The sequence below is a fragment of the Accipiter gentilis genome, chromosome 24, assembly GCF_929443795.1.
Source record: "Accipiter gentilis chromosome 24, bAccGen1.1, whole genome shotgun sequence".
In the NCBI taxonomy this organism is placed as follows: Eukaryota; Metazoa; Chordata; class Aves; order Accipitriformes; family Accipitridae; genus Astur; species Astur gentilis.
Window position 1 is genome coordinate 21,662,733 of NC_064903.1, and position 18,603 is coordinate 21,681,335.

Below are 18,603 nucleotides of genomic sequence, written 5' to 3' on the forward strand. Positions count from 1 at the left end.
TAAAAGAATGAAGACTGCTAGGACAATCAAAAGGGAGTATTGGTTTGACATAAGCACTTACTGAATTCACGATTTTCCAAAAGGATCCTCATAGAACATGTTCTCCAAAAAGTAGCAGAACACTTATGTTTAAGCAAACAAGTAATCCAATCCAAATCAATGGGATTATTTGTTTGCCTAATCTTAAAAACATACTGAAGTATTTCACTTGTTCAGGACTCCAGAGGTCTGTATCACAAGGACTGAAGCACAACAGCTGTTAAATTACATTTAAAGTACTTAATACCTGACCAGAATTGTAACTATGGAAATACTTGGGTTTAAGTATAGTACATGGTTACTTTTTAATCTGGTGAGATTCATGCCCTAGTTTTTCTGAACAATTTGCAGCAGTGTGGTTATACCAAGAATTTTGCCAAAATACAGCCTTACAAAGCTTTCCTTCAGGAAATCACATTACTCAAATGTAATATAGATCCAAAGGCTGCATTTTAAGGAATAATATTTATGTAAATGTAAATTTTAGCATTGCAAATAGATGATGATGGATCAACGTTTTTCTGCAACCAGAGTGTATCATCCAGCCAGTGACAATTGTATTTATTTATACAGTTATACACAGTTACCCCTCAAAGTCATAGGAATAAAAATTCAAATGCGTGTAGGTATCTTGAGCTTAACAGGTGGTCTGAAATACTGCCGGATAAATCTAAAGCAGAGTAGAAGTATCAGTGGGGATCTACGCTCCTTGTCTCTGATGTTGTATGCCATAATATTCCAATTTCTATTGTTAGCATAAAATATGCTTCTTTTAAAATGGAGAATCATGAATAGGCCTTATGTCACCCAAGGTAACAGTCCAGAATCTGAAGATGCTTGATTTGCCTACCAGAGGATTATCACCCTACAGTGCATTTGATGATCCTTGTAACCAGCTACATCACAATAAGCCATTCTCCATTAGCATGAATGTAAAAGTTTTTCAATGACAATATAACTTAAGTGAATCCAAAAAAACAGCTTCCTACATTAAAATGCAAGACTGTACAAGATGCAGTCAGTCTGGGATTCCTACACAACCACTCTTAAGGCACTTAAATACACTCGCTGTGATAGTGGTTAAAGATACCGAATGGAAAACACTTCAGACTGTAACTATTTGTTCAACTTAATAATGTTACTGTAAAGGAAAATAAAACCTAACAAAAACTATTCAATTACAATAGTGTTGTTATTGCCAAAACAGTCCTCCAGAAAACAGAGCGCTGAAGATAAATCTTTCATACCTCCCAATACTATTTTTGACTTGAAGACATTTCTTAATGATGACTTGAAAGAGCTAAAGCAGTTTCAAAGTCAGTTAAAGATGCGACAGAGAGCAGCAGACAGGTATTATGATCATTATAGACCTCAATACCATCAAACATGAAGCTAACAGAAAAGCTGGTAGTAAAGAATGTCACAGATCATAAAAACAGGTAAAAACTTAGTGATTTTGCTAACTCTGTGATAATTCAGCCAGCTTTTTCAAATGGTTCCCTTCCATCTGCAAATCAAGATAAATTCAGCACATACCTGCCCTGATTTTCAAGACAATACAGTCTTAATTCTCTCAGTGTGACCACTTTGTTGAACACTGTCATCTCAAAAGATGTAGGAACTCAGTAGGATCTAATTTTTTAAAAATTCTGTGCAAATGCTTAAAAATAGAAATATATTACTGAGTTTCACACTTCTCAGACAATAATTAGTAGCTGAGACTATGTGTAAATTAAATTTATGACAAGGTTAACCATTCAGTAAATTCTCAACAGCTTTAGCTATTCCTTTGTCAAAAATGTAATGTCCCACTCAGATAAAGCCGACACTAAAAATGGATCCCTAAAGAAAGATAATACTAAAAGACAAAAGGAAAGAGAGGAACCAAGTGACTCATAGTCACCAAGTAGAGTTTTTAGATTATCAGAACTCTACTGAACGGCTGTATTTTAAAAAGTAATGATATGATCCTGCATTCCTCATTCACTCAAATTCATGCTCCCTTCAGCACAGAAATTTGCTGGCATGAGATGGGGTGGTACTCAATCATGCAGCATACATGGTCTTTAATTTTAAAATCCAGTTAAATAGATGTTCTAACATCATTTTTTATCTCAGAACATTTCATGATAAAATAAAAGAGTGAGCATGTAACTTATTTGTCAGCTTTACTGTGCAGTGGATAACTTTCCTATGTTACTCACACAAGCTTTCATTTCCCAAAGCTATATGCATTCATTATGACAGTAAAAATGAAGAGTTGCTAAAGAGATGTATGCATTTTTATTATTGTTTGAAAAAATAGATCTTTCTACAGTCCTTTGAGCTTCTGAGTGTGTGATTTGTATAAAATATTTCTCATTTTGGGGACACACCAGATGGAGTGCAGGGCACTGTGGGATATGCCATTTATCACAATGACAGTGCGTAGGTAGCACTGATCCTCTCACCACAGGGGGAAGCTAGAGCTGCAAACGTGGAGCAGCATTAAAAGCCCGACGAGTGGAGTTTGGCAACACTTGTACTACTCATTAACTTAATCATATTAATTTATTAGCCATATATATCAAAGTAATTCACTACTGAATTGTCACCAAGAACAATTTATAAACTGTTAACGTTCCCCATAGTCAGAGGAGTGTTGTGGCATCCTTAATCAGTATGTTTGCCTTTGATTGAAAATAATAATTTCTACCAAGCCAGGTAATGCCAACAATGACAAAGTCATGCATATGTTTCTTATTAAAAATGGAACTTTAAAATGACATCTGTGACAACTGAAAAAAAACTAAAAAGGATAACCGTAAACAGTGAAATGAGCCACAGAAATAGGATATGTAAACATACAAAAATGTTCAGTTAAGTGTGCTGAGAAAGGAAGGGGTTCCCTTAACGCTACAATCGTCTGCTCCTTGCTCTCTGAGGCTCCAGGACTCCTGCCAGCAGGTGCCAGCCACAGCGGCCCTACATCAAACACCCCAAGTGGTGAAATCGGTCAATAGATATTCTGTAAAGTGACCCTGAGTGAATGCTTATTCTTCAAATAACAGCTGTTTCTTGGAAGCAGGTTTTACAATACAGCGAGGCAAACCTTCAGAGCCTGGTTTTGGCAACCCCAGTCGCTGAGCAAATGCTACATGTGGAGCAGATCCGCTGCCTCCAGCCCTGCCGTGCCCCTCCGTAACCCAACGTCCTTGCTGCTCCCGCGGCTCTGCTCTTCTGACCCTGAGCACATCTTACAGTTCCTCAGCCAGGAGAGACTGGTGGGCACTGGAGCAACACCAGTCTCAGACTGAAATAAGGAGATGATCTGTGGGGTCGATGGCAGCCGGGAGCTCCGGCAGGCAGCTCTTGTGCGTCAGCGAGGCTGTGCTGGCTGACTCTGTGCCCAACCTTGATGAACAGCAACTGGATACCAAAGACCTTGAAAGCCTCTAGTCTCGCTCATTTGCCTAACAAGGATATACAGAATTAAAGTGCCTAAAGACTGCAGATGCTGCAAATACTGTTTTATCCTAGCTTTTCTGTAGAAAGAGTAAGTGGCTGCTGGTATCGCTGCTGGTATCACTACGTTCTTGAAGTAACACATAAAGTTAGCATACTTCTGTGAGCAATTCTATTTGAGTCCCACAATGATGTGACTTCGTATATCTATTAAAATATTAACTTCACTAAAATATTAATTACATGAAACTATTCCGTTAACAGCTTCCCTTAACTATTGATAAGAAAAAAACTATACCGAAAAAATACTCGTATCTTTATAGACAGGTCAATATTTTAATTACTACATTTTTAAAAACTATAGACAAACAGCTAATGTAACAGTGTCTATTTTAAAAGTCTGTTTATTAAATAAAAAAGGATCACTTCAAGGAAGGTGAAACTAATGTAGCTGGTAATGAAAACATCAGTTTATCTTACACATTTAGAAATGCAGGTGGTTTGCTTCTATCACCTGGGCAGACCAATGTAAGAAAAAAAGCAGAGACCTGATGATAGATGCTACCATCAGGTTTAATCGGGAGGTATTAACACCAGGAAGAGCCTCAGACATCCTGCCCACCTGCGGCAACACCAGCCACAGCCTCTGCACACAGTATGTTCCAACAAGTTTTCCCTACCACACAGTCATCACCTGGGGGTGAATCTCTGTCTAACCTCTAAATTCTGAATTCTCCCACCTCGCATCCACCAAAAGCCACCAAAGTCGAGTGTCCATTTGAAAATGTCTTGTTTTCCTCTTCTAACATGATTCCCCATCAGTCAGGCTTCCTCCCATCTCCTGCACTGAGCACTCCGCAGTCCTCAGCCCGAAATCCTCACTGCAGTCTATCAGCTGGCCTATACTGCACATACCTTGCCAGGTACACTGGATTAGGCCTACCAGGTTGCTCACAGCTCTGGATGGCAAATCTCAGAAATATAAAATGGCAACAGAAATGTTTTGAACAGGCTTGTGTCGACCTTCCTTGCACCCAGCCTCACCACACCTTTCCAGCACCCCATCAGCTTCTGCTGCACGATTCCCAGCCCTTGTGCAGTCAGAGACATGCCCATCCTACCACTTGAAAACTGCTCCAGAAAGCAGGTTTGTGCCCTGTACCACAGTCTCATAAAGTTCCAGTGGCAGGACGATTTTCTTCATGAGCCACCCTCTCCAATAGCTTCAAAATACGATGGAGCAGCCCCCACAATGGTTTTATTGAAATAATAGTAGTCATTCTACAAACCGAATACAGAAAAATTGCAATGAAGACTTCATATAGTGGTTTTCTAACCTTTTGAGAGGACAACCTAAATGAAGGGTAGGAGGACTGAAGTTGGCACGGATAACTATCAAAAGATCCAACTACTCTTTCAGCTTCATTCCTTATCAACAGTTTTCTGAATGACTGGCTTAAAGCAATTCAGCTTCTCTTCACACAGCAAACTACTGCTTCAGACCCTTGTCCTGGTTTCGGCTGGGACAGAGTTGTCTTCCTAGCACCTGGTATGTTGTTATGTTTTGGATTCAGTATGAGAAGAATGTTGATAACACACTGACGTTTTCAGTTGTTGCTCAGTAGTGTTTAGACTAAGTCTGGGATTTTTCAGCTTCCCATGCCCAGCCATTAAGAAGGCTGGAGGGGCATAAGGAGTTGGGAGGGGACACAGCCAGGGCAGCTGACCCAAACTGGCCAAAGGGGTATTCCGTACTGTGTGATGTCACGTCTAGTATATAAACTGGGGGGAGCTGGCCTGGGGACGATTGTTGCTCGGGAACTAACTGGGCATCGGTTGGCGAGCAACTGCATTGTGCATCACTTGTTCCATATGTTCCGATCCTTTTTTTTTTTTATTATTATTGTTATTTTATTATTGTTATTATTATCACTATTGGTTTCTTCCTTTCTGTTCTATTAAACTGTTCTTATCTCAACCCATGAGTTTTACCTTCTTCCTTCTGATTCTCTCCCCCGTCCCACTGGTTGGCGGGGAGTGAGTGAGCGGCTGTGTGGTGCTTAGTTACTGGCTGGGGTTAAACCATGACAACCCTAAAACTTCATTGAGAATCTATTGCATAAATAAGTCCCAACTGTCTTGTTAAGATACACTGATGACAAAGACTTGTACTTTAATAGGAGATAAAGCCTTTTTTTGTTAATGTCACGTCATCACACTGCATTGTTTGAAGGACTGAGCCTTTCATGACCATCCCTCTGTGACATCCAGGATTTTTCCTTTGCCCTCACAGCAGGCCAGGGCACCACACTGATTTCCACATTTCCTACACGAATACAAGAAGGAAAACACTTTCTCCTAAGTTAACGTAAAATGGACAGTACTAAATAGCAGCTCTTGAAGAATGCAGTTTGGGCACGGTTATTGTGCTGTGTACACAAGCCCTTCCCAGTGGTACGCATCCCAAACACACCACCTCACCTTCCTCGATCACAGCAGTTTTAACCACCCTGCTGCTCTAGACTCATTGTAACTCAAATGTTCCCATTCCCCAAAGGTGGAAGATACCTACAAATATTTAAAAAGGTCGAGGCTTCACTTATTACCTTCACAAATTACTTATGTATAAGAGTAGTTGTAGTCCACTTTGCCAAGAGGTAAAAAAATTACGGTCTATACTGGGAAATGCAGTATGCCTAATTTAACTACCCGTTTATTATGTGAAAATGACCATGTAAACTGAGCTGACACAAACCAAATGGGTGATGAAAATAACAGCACATTTCAAGGAGTGGAAACACAGATGGCTCACTCAAGTCTGCAGGAAGTTACTAATCATCACTCTGTAATACCCTCTACAGACAGATCTGTGAGCTCTGCAGCCAGAACAGCAACTTCTTGAGACCTATCCACCTAACCAAGAGCTAGCCTGGATGCAAACTCCTTCTCTTTAACTTGACAGAAGACTAAAGAGAAGGCAAAAATGAAAAAATGCAATGGATGGATGAATCACGCTGCATTTGCTGATGTTACTAAAATGAGCTTATCTGAAGAAGAAAAAAATTCAGACACATTAGAAAATGAGATAGCCACATAAGAAGAGCAAGTGTGACTTTTTTTTTTTTTTTTTTTTTTTTTTTTTTTTTTGAACAATGTAGGCACATTAACATAACCATCTGCATGGCTGTGCTGTAGGAAGAACAGCCAAGATCAGACAGAGGGATTATCAAGGAGTGGACAAGAAGACATTAAAAAAAACATGCTTTGGGCAATTACCCTGCAGTTAGAGGAAGCAAGTACCAAGAGGTAAAGAGCCATTCTTGCCCCCACAGCAGCATCCACTCTACTGGAAGGGATGGATCCAGCCCTACCATGCTGCAAACCCTTCTCAGTCTTTGCCCCAGCCTTGGTCCCGCTCCTCTCCCACAGCCGTCTGAAACACTGTGTGGGAACAGAGAGTGCTTCATGCAGAAAGCCCCCCCTAAACCAGCAGGTCACAGAGCAGGGGACAGCCAGGGGCAGGGAACAAGGGAACAGATTTAGTTTTACATACAAATGCTGTGGGCCAAAGCTGTCAGAACCAGAGAAAATTATATGCAAGGAAGATCGTAAATGACCAAAGTAAAACTTAGCCAGTACGTAACAGGTTAATAACCCTGCAACTTTTATCCCAGTCTGTTATCCACCACTCAGAAGACTGGAAGAAAAACCTCTGTTCTGTGAGAAGTGTTAAAATGCATTTTCTTCTTAGTTCAGACAAACGGAAAGGATCCAATTGCGAGTGTTTTGAAGGCAACCAGAGCAAAGCAGTAAGTAATTAAGTGTAAACAGGTATAAATAAAGCTAATGGAGGCTTCATATCCCAGGTGCTCCATCAAGTTTACAACAGCTCAAGTCCCCATTGAGTTTAGAAGTGGCTCTTTAGACACCTTTCCTTACTCATCAATTCCCCCAACTTTAACACTGTTCTTTCTTTATGAACAAGATAAACATCCCAAAAACATCAGGAGCTCTGATTCCTGAGTGACAAGCCTCCACAGACTGTCAGCATGGAGCTGCCCTGCCACGGCTTGGCGGCAGGGCTGCTTCGTCTGTGGGGACCTGTCTCGTTCAGGATCCTCAATGATGCTGAGATACTCTGGAAATGCACATTTTCTTCCTGCCTACAAGCTGCTCCCAAAACTCCTTTTCAGCTACTTGAGGCACAGTCTCTGTGACTTTCAGCACTTCGTCATGCAGAGGTTTACACAGGCAGCTCTCAAGATCATGAAGGTGGCCACCCTGGGCCTGGGCTGAAAGACAGTCCCCTGGGGCCAATCTTCTCATGCAGCCCTTTGCGTGTTAAATAAAGTGGGATGTATCCTAGTCATCACTTCAGACTCCAAACAACTTACCACAGTCTAGAAATTCAACTTAAAATTTTTTTATTCAAACTCTGTGATACCCAAAATATCTGTGAGACACAGAATGTGTCTATGATACTATTTTACTGTGCATAGTCAGCACACTGCATCCTAAAATATTTCCCAATTTAAAGCAATATGGTAGTCGGCATAATTCAATGTCCTATTTGCAAACACACACAGGCTGGAAAAGTAATATGGAATATTTTGGATTTCTGACAAGACATTACCAATGCATAGTGGCTCTTGCGCTTTCTTGCCCACTGGTAATAACATAAAAAACACCAAATGCATGAAGTTCCTGAGCTGAGAACACGACAGAGCTACTAAAAAGAAGACCCTCATTTATAAACTGCTCCTAAGAGTAAAAACACAGTTCTTGATCCCTGCCACATGTATGAACAGTACATGAAGTTGCACTAGCTCAGCTGTGGCGCCTGGCTCTAGCAAAATGCTTTCATGCTTTATTAACTACTTCAGTTAAGGTTACTGTGACTATTGCTTAAGAATGTTCATTCCCACTTCCACAGTGACAAAGGTTATTGGTTCACTGTGAAGTCCTTGTGACACTTGGAGTTGTAGGAGAAATTAAACATCTCAGCTTTGTTATTCCCCTGAACGCTAAGACCCGCTGAGGCACTCAGTTGCAGTGCAATAGGTTCTGCAAGCAGAGTAATCTGCAAGTTCGAGACAGAAGTCGCTATACTCCTATTAATCATTTTTTTTTTTTAATCCTGCTTTCCCTGTAAGATATTCTATGACTTTATATTCTGCTAAACACTTCACTAAGTTTGGTTATTATGGAGCTACAATATATTTAGACTGGACTTTGACAGTAATCCTAAAACTGCTAAGCCTGTTGAATATTTAAACAATTACTTTTACGAATACAGTCTGTTAATATAGCTTTATTACCAAAATAAACTTACCTTTAGTACACATCAATTAATAAAAAATTAAAACACTCATCAGCATAGCACAAGATTTAATTTAAACTCTATTAATAAATTAATGAAGTGAAATAAAATACTATGCATTAAATTATGTTTAGGGCTTGTTTATAACTTCACATATTTTCATGCTAGTTCTTCCATGTTATGATATTGAATGCAGACTGTTATTGTTAAAGTACAATCCACTGTGGCAATGCGGATTTATCTGCTTTTCAAGTGTTTCTTCTATAATTCGTACAAGCATTTCTCTATCTTCCCAGCATACATTAATGATGTTACAATACAATACGCATTAGCCACGCTGTTCATATCCCATGAGAACTAAAATACACATGCATTTGAAAGGAAGAAATGCATGCTACAGGGTTCTCTGAGACAATCGTTCATTTTATATTTTTTTTTTCCTTTTACTAAAATAACACATTTAATGGAATTTCCTGTAAGGAAATTACAATTAATAAAGAACTAAATTATAAATCCATTAGATTTCAGTCACTGCAGCAACAAAACAGAGTTTTCATGAACACTCAAAAAACCCAATAATGTAACCTCTGGTAAAGCTTGAAAAAGCCCTGAAGGACAAGGCAGTTAGATCGATATTAGTTTATTTTAACTGCTGTGCAGTATGAAGAGATGAGGCTGATCATCTGATGGATTTTATTACCTGTCGGAGAGATAAGTCCTGGTGATAAGAGGCCTGGAACTCCATGGGGCAGAAGACGTGCATTTTCTTGTATCGCAACTCCTAGTGAACGCTTGGGGGGTCTTCCTGGTCGTGAGCTGATGAAATAAGAGGATAAATGAAAACACATTTTCTTTTTGAAATATTTGCTTACTACACATAGTATTGATTTGTATAAAATATATGAACCATCAATGACACACAAAAATATATTAGAAATTCTTGCCTAGTGAAAAAGAAAAATAAGTTGATCAAACATACAAGAATTGTATAGGTTTCAAATGAACTAACAATACACTGCCAAACAGCACCTATAGTTAACACAGTCAGGAACTCAAAGTCACATAAATAACTAGAAAACTAAGATTTTTTTTTTTTTTTATCTGCACTGCAAGTCGAGAAAGAAAGCAATCCATATTTCTACCCCTATTGTACCATTACTTTGCTAAGTACTACCTTTTTCTTAATATGACTATCTGTAAAATGGATCTCAAGAAATTCACACACATGTGAAACTCACACATAAAGTCTTGAAAAATGCAATTAGATGCATTACTCAGCTCACAAGCCAGAGTTTATATGGGTTGTGGATCAATGATGCAATGACTACAGGGATGCCAGAGCTACGGAGACTGGGTGCACCAGAATTTATTAGCTCAGACCCCGCGCTGGATTAATACAGCCACGCTGCTTCTAGCTGCCGCTATGAACCAGCTGAGGGCTGACGAGGCATCTCAGCCTGGCTGACCAGGCTGCTTCACAGAAGAGACATCTACATGTACCTCTACTAGCCATACAGTAGTCAAGCTTTTCCATTATCCAGGGCTTCCATGACCTTAGAGGTGGCTAGTGGAAAAGGGTCACAGCAGTAACTGCTCCAAAGTCTGAGCCACACACCTGCTTGACCGAAAACTACAAGTTGTCCTGCCTAAAGACGAGAAGTTGAGACCTTGAATGCAACATAATCTTAAACCTTGCCTTCTGAATCACGGCAGGTAACTGCCTACTTCTGACGATGCAGCAATAATTTAACACTGAGCTTTTCCAAAACTGACTACTTACCTTTACGGACTGATTGGTGTTTTCAATTATTACAGATAGGTTAAACTAAGAATGTTAGCCCAACCCGTCAAAAATCTCACCGTCCCTTGACCACCTTATGAATTCTGATTGCAGGTTTTAAATCCAAAATGCTAAGTGTCTGATTACAGACCTGTTACATTTAACTATCATTTTCAACTACCACATTTATCCCTCACATCGGTGTGTGCACACGTAATCATCCTACACACCTGCCATCATAATACAGAGATTTACAGACCAAAAACCCATTTGAATCAACTCCTCCTCAAGCCAGCTAATAAAAACGCAACCTCTTTATGTTTGCAAAAGCATTGCTGCTTCTCTTTGGTCAAAACAAATTTTACTCTGTTGAGTAATAGAGCTTTTGACAAAACATAGTGAAACACTGTATAAAATAACTAAGCTGCAACAATGAATGAGGTCTGAACAGAAAGCATTTCCAAAATGCTTCTAGTTCACAAAGAAATTTAAGTTAAACCTCACTCTATCAACTTACAGTGGCAAAGCCCTCCATCAATATAAGACAAACTCTGTGTTTAAATGAAGACAACTTCCAGCAACACTACACAGAGGTACCATTAACCTGTTCATTTTTCACAGTATTCTAGTGTTATTTTGTTTTACTGTACATCAAAGTAGCACAAAATCATTTTCTTGGTTTATTATTTTATCTCTATAAAACTATTCCCACTCTTTCTAGCTTTGCATTTGTCCATTTTGTATTTCATTTTATTCAGTACTTCTTCCATTTTTCTTTTTTATGCTTTAAGTTGTTTATCATACTATGATGGCTATGTAGTAAAGCCTAGTACAAGAGCCCAGACTCACTAGGCTATAATAAAGTAAACCTAAAATAAGAGTATTTGAGTTTTGCAGGAAGTTAGAAGCACACATGCATTCTCTATTAAAATCACCTGCTGAAATCATCCACTGCACAAGAAGATTGTCTAACAGACAGTATTAGGCTGGTATGTGAGGGTTTTAAACAAAAAAGAATCATTGCTCTTTTGATTTACAGAAGTCCCTGCTTATACATATGCATGTCTAAGTGCTTAGTTTGCACTTACTGCCTCTGAAAAAAAATTACAAAACAGCTAAAATTAGCAGCTTTCTCCAGCAGAAGAGCTCAATCAACTAAACTACAAAACATTCTCTTCTCAAGCTCAAATACTAACAAATCTTTTCCATAGAACTCCGTATGTTGATATTAATCTAAGAAAAACATTTTTAAAATTAAACAAACAGTTTTAAAAGATATTTATGAAGAGACATTTTATTTATAATTTGGGTTTTCAAAGGAAGAGGAGCGGAGACAACAGAGTTTCATTCCTGGTTATGCAGTTTTTGCACAGACAACAGTTTATGTTAATAACTCTGTTGACTCTGAGCAGACAACTCGAAGCCCACAGGTTTACCAGATCAGATCTTAAGGTGTTTCCCAGCATATACTACAAGCAGAAGTGAAACTCTCCAATCTGTGGTTATGCACTGACCTGTATCGAACGGCCAAGGTTAAAGACAAGTTTTAGGAGATGATGAAAGAGAGGTTTGCACCAAAACTTATTCAGTTCTCTTTCAGAGTCCCACTGACTGCATTTATATCCTGCCTACTTACAGACGTAAGGCAAACACCATTGGGAAAACAGAGCACTGTTTTCTCCTGGTTCTGGTGTCTTTTGGATTGTTGGCCTTTTGGGGAAGATAGACTCTGAAGGAAAAAAAAAATTTGCATACTTCTAACCTACTCATGTGCTTTTAGTGACTATTACTATAAAGCACTAACTACTAGGGGCCAGATTCTGGTCTTTCTTACACAGCTGTAGCCATAATTATTTGAATGCAATTGTTCCCAGCTGAACCTGTTCAAATAAAATCAAAGTCCTTTGCCTCTAACTTAATGTTAGCTTTTAAATGAAAAACTCAAGGCTGGATGCTACTTATAGCTGACTGTCATTCATACAACACCTGCGAAAGAACCATTTCAGTCTTTAACACTGTGTTCTGTAGTTTACATATGAACCCCTTTAATGCTGTATGTCTGGTTCTGAATCAAGGAAAGGAAGGGAAGAGCCTCACAGCATTCCGATACGCTACTGCCGAGTCTGCAGCAGGTACCCCACGCTTCCAGCTAGATTGCCTGGAGATGACCAGAGACCGTGTCACCTATCACGAAGCAAGATCTTCTGCCTGGGAAGACACCAAAACCACAGAAAGCACCTCGGCAGCATATCTGAATCCAAACACTTCCAGTCCCGTTTTGGCCAGAAACACGTTTTCTGGCATTTTTGTTTAAACGTGAAACCAGAAATTTCATAGAGAAAGGATACAAATGTTTGCTCTAAATCCTATTTTTTAATAAGATGTACACAAAGGAACATTAGCAGATTCAAAATTTTTATGGGATTTACTTTATGTTGTGAATATGCTGCGGTCAGGGCTAGGGCTGGCATCACCAAGCAATGAAATCTCACTGGTCTGTCTCAACACCCCCAGTACCTAGTATGCTTCCTATCGTCTTATTAAGTCTAGAATTCTGACAAATTTCACATTTACTGTGTAAACATATCTAATCTTGACATTTCAGGGAAAATTGCTAATACAAGCCTTGAACAGAAATCATTGTAAGGCAAGTAGAATTATCATCTGGGGAGAGTTAAGACATTGTTTGTGATTATGTAAGTATTACCGTAGAAATGCTAATAGCATTAGCATATAAGTAGTAACTTCATTTAATATTATTTCTCCTAATCTTTTGTCACCCGGCTCTTTCATTGCATTTTCTTCTTCACCTTTTCCTTTAGCTCATTCAAAAAAGTTATAAATCCAAGAAGTGTAGAAAAATCTTTTCCTCATTGGTAACCAAGGGAGCATAAACAGAACGATCAGCTTCAAACAATTTTAAATGCATTCCTTTGAGATTTTAAAATCTCTACATACTTTTTATATTTGCCATTAGTAGATCTTTGGGAATGGAAAATGACTCAATTCTAAATTAGATGCTACTTCAGTTAGAAACTGCTAGTTTATAGATATCTCTTAAAAACATTTTGAAGTACAAGAGTTATGGTCATAAGTGAAGACCATGGAGACTAAAACAGAAGTACAATACCGTTTCTCACTAACAAGTTTATTAATCTTATTCTTTTTACTAAATAAATGCAAATAAATTGGCCAGCTCAAAGTTTAGACTGATTAAAATTCTATTAGTAACTCTCAAAAACAAAACCAAAAAGCCCTCGGGTCATCAATTACTTGAAAGCAAAGATGATTGGAAGTTTTGGGCTTTTACCTTTTTTTTTTTTACACTACGGTTATATAGTCATTCTTGTCACTCTCTCCATCCCACCGCTGAAAAAATCACTAACTCTAAAAGAGAAAAATGAACTAATCTGAATGTTGTTCATTTTTGTATTTTGCTTGGAATTAAATTTGTCAGAGACTAAATTACATTTTAAGCAGTATATTTGACACTCAAAATTTATCTAGTAAAATGTTGAGAAATCATTCATGAATGTCTGTTTTTCCTTTATTTTCTACTCCTGTTGAGAGCTAATTTCATTATTTTTCTTCTCAAAGTTTTATACATTCCCTAGACATCCCAAGGATTTATAATTTGTATCAAAACATAGAATAAGGCTATTTCTGTGATTTTGTTAAAATTACTGATCAGCTCCATCTTTTATAATTCTATTTTACACTCATTATAGACAACTATATTTCATAAAATCCACAAATTCATCAACACTTTGTGAAATGTAATTAATCAGTGGAAACATACAGCACATCACTGTTGATGTATGATAGTGCTCTACTTTTGTGCTTTTAAATATAGGAGATTTACTGGAATCAGAAGTGAATTTGCATATTAATCAAGACAAATAAACATGTGGTGATTTAACTAGGAAACTGTTATTTGGATGACAATTTAATCAGCACAGGTTGAAAGGTCCATCACTGCAGCATCCTGTTTCTGCTAAAATATTGATTGCGTTACTGATTTCAGTAATGCTTTATTTTACAGGGCACAAATAACCATGTAATTACTCTTTAATTGAATGGTAATTGCTTGCTGGCAATTATTTGTTAAGTTTTGGAGTTTAATTACTAGCTTATTTGTGTTTTGTGAAATAAAGTGTTATGTATTAGTAGCCCAAAATATTTTCTGTATGAATGGTCTGTCAAAACTAGAAAAGTTAAGTTATGATGGTTTGCATTTGACAAATAACACTATAACACTAAAACTATTATTAAAAGGATCAGATGAATCTTTGAATGCTTTCCCTTTACAAAATTAACATTAGATGTAACATTTGTAAGATAAATGGGGGAATACTGTACCACAGAAGCATGATTTCCTCTGGGGTCTAGTCCACCATTTAGCATAATTTATCCTGATGCTTTGCTTTTCATTCTCTGGGCTTCTTTAGAGGAACTGAAATAGTATCCTATCCTCTTGAGAGCAAAGAATAAACCAAGTAGAAATATATTTCAACAGTACTTCATATTTCTGCAACTGAAGTGGATTACCACCAGCACATTATCTTAGCAGCCTATAAACTTTGTAGACTTGGCAGTTAGCTAGATAACAAGGGAAAGCATTATGTCTTGCAGTGTCAATGAGATATGACACATTCTGTGATATATTTATTCCAAGTTGTGATAGATGAGGTACCCGATACTTTGATCGTTAAGATTTGAATTTTACTTCTACACTTTTCATTTTTGTCATCAACTATTTATGAATTGGCAGTAGGTAGTCTAGCAAGGACTGCTGATTTTGTTTTTTCAAAAGATATCCAGTTAATAAATTAATTATTGATTCCACGAAGCTTGAGCTATTTGGTATAAAAATGTGCTAGACTTGTGATTTAGGAAGCTCTCATATGTATCACAGATTTCTGCAATAGCAACATATTTTATTAGGCTTAAAGGAGAAATACAGAAGTACTATATGACATACTGCGTAAATTGCTCCGAGAATAGTGGCAGTAACTGGTGCAAGTACCCAGAAGTAAAAAAACAAACAAAAAAACCCCCAAAACCAAAAGCAAAAACAACCCCCCCAAAAAACCCAAACCAACAAAAAACCCACAACGACAACAACAACAAAACAACCACCAAAACCCACAATCTTAGTTGCTTTCCTGAAACTGGAACAGGAAGCACAAATTAAAATTTTGCTGTCCTCAAAGATCATGAAATACCTCCTCCTGATTGTGAAAAGTACTCTTTGAAGCCTTTACCAATAAACGTACCATCTTGATAGTTCGAGTTAAAATTATTTCCTATTACCCTACGATTCGTAGTTGTAGCATGGATTTAAAATAATCTCTTTACTTTGGCATTTATTACAACATTTCAAAGATGCCAATGGTAGTTAAACTCTACTTGACCTTTCAGTGTTTAAGAAGAGAAGCAAACTCTGACCTCCGAGCAACCTGATTCTGTCTCCTCTCAGCACTGGCAAACTGATCACTTGTCTAACCATTGCAGGACATTGGATCACCAGCCACATCAAAGGCAACAAGAGCCAATTCAGCAGGAGGAAAAAAGTCATCCATGCAAAATGGGCAATTAACATTAATCATACATGAAGTTGTTTGAGCTGATAACTAGAACCTGGTCCCTATGGCAACTCTCATAACAGTGCCTACACCGGCAGGAGGAGAGCCACAGCTCATCTTCCATGGGCTCAGAGCACTCCCTTCTCACTTCAGTGGACAGAAGGAAATTGTGGAGAAAAGGTCTGACACTCCAAACCAAAATCTTCCTACTCGATTCTCTGGGGTTTTTCAGTGAAGGTGGTTCTCAACATCAGCCTCAGTGAAAATGTCAGTGGAAGTTTGTTCCTAAAGCATCACAAATATGAACTTTTTTTCTGTCATTATGAATTGGTGTTACTGTTAGGAAAAAAAGACTCCTTAATAACACTGAATTATTCAGAGCTGGGACTGAAGTGGATTAGAACTTTATTAACTTTACCATTAAGAATGGTAAGTAGCACATTGTCATTGTGTTCTTCCTAAAAATCAGGCATTAGTGAAAGTCCAGTATAGATCTGAATAGTATCACCTGTACTTCCCTTGTCAAGAACTAGGATGGTAAATTCAGAAACTTCCCCATCAACACAAGCTGTGTACGCAGCAGCAACAGCAAGTGAACAATTGCACTGGTTGACCCTCGTCTGTATGGCCACTCTTTCCCTTTTAACACCCAGCTCACAGCCCACGGATGGTTTCTCATGCACAGACATCTAAATTGGTACCTACTCCAGACTCCATGCTGGTAAAACAGGCTGCCTTGGGGCAGACCTGCTGCACCTTCCCAAGTACTCCTGACCTGCAGGAATCTCTTTCTTCCAGGCCAGGAGCACTTTAGCACACGTGATCTCCACTCCATTCGGGTTCTACCAGTGCAGTCAACAATGATATGGAGGAGCTGGAAGCGTGATTCACCAAGCCTGTCACGAAGGTCCACATACAGTTACTCTCCTGAAGTTACTGCAGTGAGTTTTGGTCCTTGGGGGATGAAGGCCTCTCAGCCACACAGCTTACCCACCCTCTACCTAATCTTTTCCTTACTTTTTGTACCAGTCCTATTCCCATCCCACCCAGTTCACTTCATCCAATCCCTCTCTCCTACATTTGACTGTTGCCCAACCTTCTGAATACTTCTCATTTTCTGCTCTTAACCTGTCCATCACTTCTATGTTTAAGACTGTAGCTACCTTTAATTGCTTCCCTCCCATCCTCCACCTCTTGCCAAACTCCCAGTTATCCTCTGTTCCTGATCTCCCTCCCTATGTTTTCTGGGGGGGAGTTCAACCACCCCACTGAGAGCAGCTCCAGTGCTAACTCCTACTACGAATTTTATACTTAGTAAGAAGGAGAGGAGATGCCTGAGCCATACCTCAGCACACGAGCAGAGACAGCCACCTGCCAAATGCTTTCTGCCTCCTCCTTCACCTCCCTCCCCTGGGAATGGTGGGGGGCAGCTGATGGGATGAGGGAAAGTGGTCTCTGAGCAACCCTGCCTGCTCCTGGCCCAGGGCCTGGCAGGACCGGCAGGTGGTGGAGTAGAGGCTGTTCAGCACAGCACCAGCAGAGGTAACACCCTCCCCAGCTCTGAACCTTCTAGACTTATTGCCGTAATGGCCTTTAGCAATGGCCCGAGCCATGTCACTCATACGGATGCCCGAGAATACAACACAGCAGAAATAAACCAAACCACCACACATCCAGCTGGATATTGGTTTTTGCTAAATACACCAATTCCACAGTTATCCCAATGTTTTATAGCAATGTGTATGACAGAAACCATCAGTCAGACTTTCAGAGTATGAGGCAAGAGCAAAATTCAAGAGCAGCAGCACTAGCGTTTGGGGTGTCACTATTGCTGGGTTCACTCACAGAATCGTAAAGCTGAAATAGGCCTCAGAAGGTCACCTGCTCTCTCTACCTCTGCCCCAAGGCAGGATCAAGTACACTCAAATCATTCCTGACAAATGTTAGTCTAGCCTGCCTCTGAAAAGACTCAGTGCTGGAGATTTCACAACATCCCTAGGCAAATCCACACCAATGCTTAGGCTAGCCTTCCTATCAGGAAAGGTTTGTGAGGGAAAGGGGGGCTGCCATCTAACCTAGTTCTCCGTTTGATTTAAGCAAGGTACTTTTTGCCATCTACTCGGCAGACATGGAAAATAAATTGTATTTTCCTGCTTTACAGACACTCTGTATTTTTTGAGGATTCATCATGTTTTGCCTTTGTGAAGTTTTCATACGTACAGATGGAACTTATAGACTTAGTGTTCACATCCACAATCTTCAGACTCCCTGAACATGTGCTACAAATAGCAAAGGTACACACCTTATCCCCAGATTACAGGTCGAAATAGTGTAACTTGACCCTCTTTAGGTTTTTCTTACACCGTGCATGTCCTTGTCGGACTGAATCCTGTTTAAGACAAGCCTTCCATTTTGTCAAGATCATTTTGCATCCT

General features: G+C 39.1%; 1 protein-coding gene across 4 annotated transcripts in view; it reads right to left on the reverse strand.

The window, feature by feature from the left end:
• DACH2 (dachshund family transcription factor 2) overlaps positions 1–18,603 on the reverse strand; it is a 313,869-nt gene that overhangs the window by 143,784 nt on the left and 151,482 nt on the right. For all 4 annotated transcript variants that reach the window (XM_049828092.1, XM_049828091.1, XM_049828089.1 and 1 more), the window contains exon 2: positions 9,504–9,619. In XM_049828092.1, the coding sequence (XP_049684049.1) occupies positions 9,504–9,619 (116 nt within the window). The remainder of the gene's footprint in view (positions 1–9,503; positions 9,620–18,603) is intronic.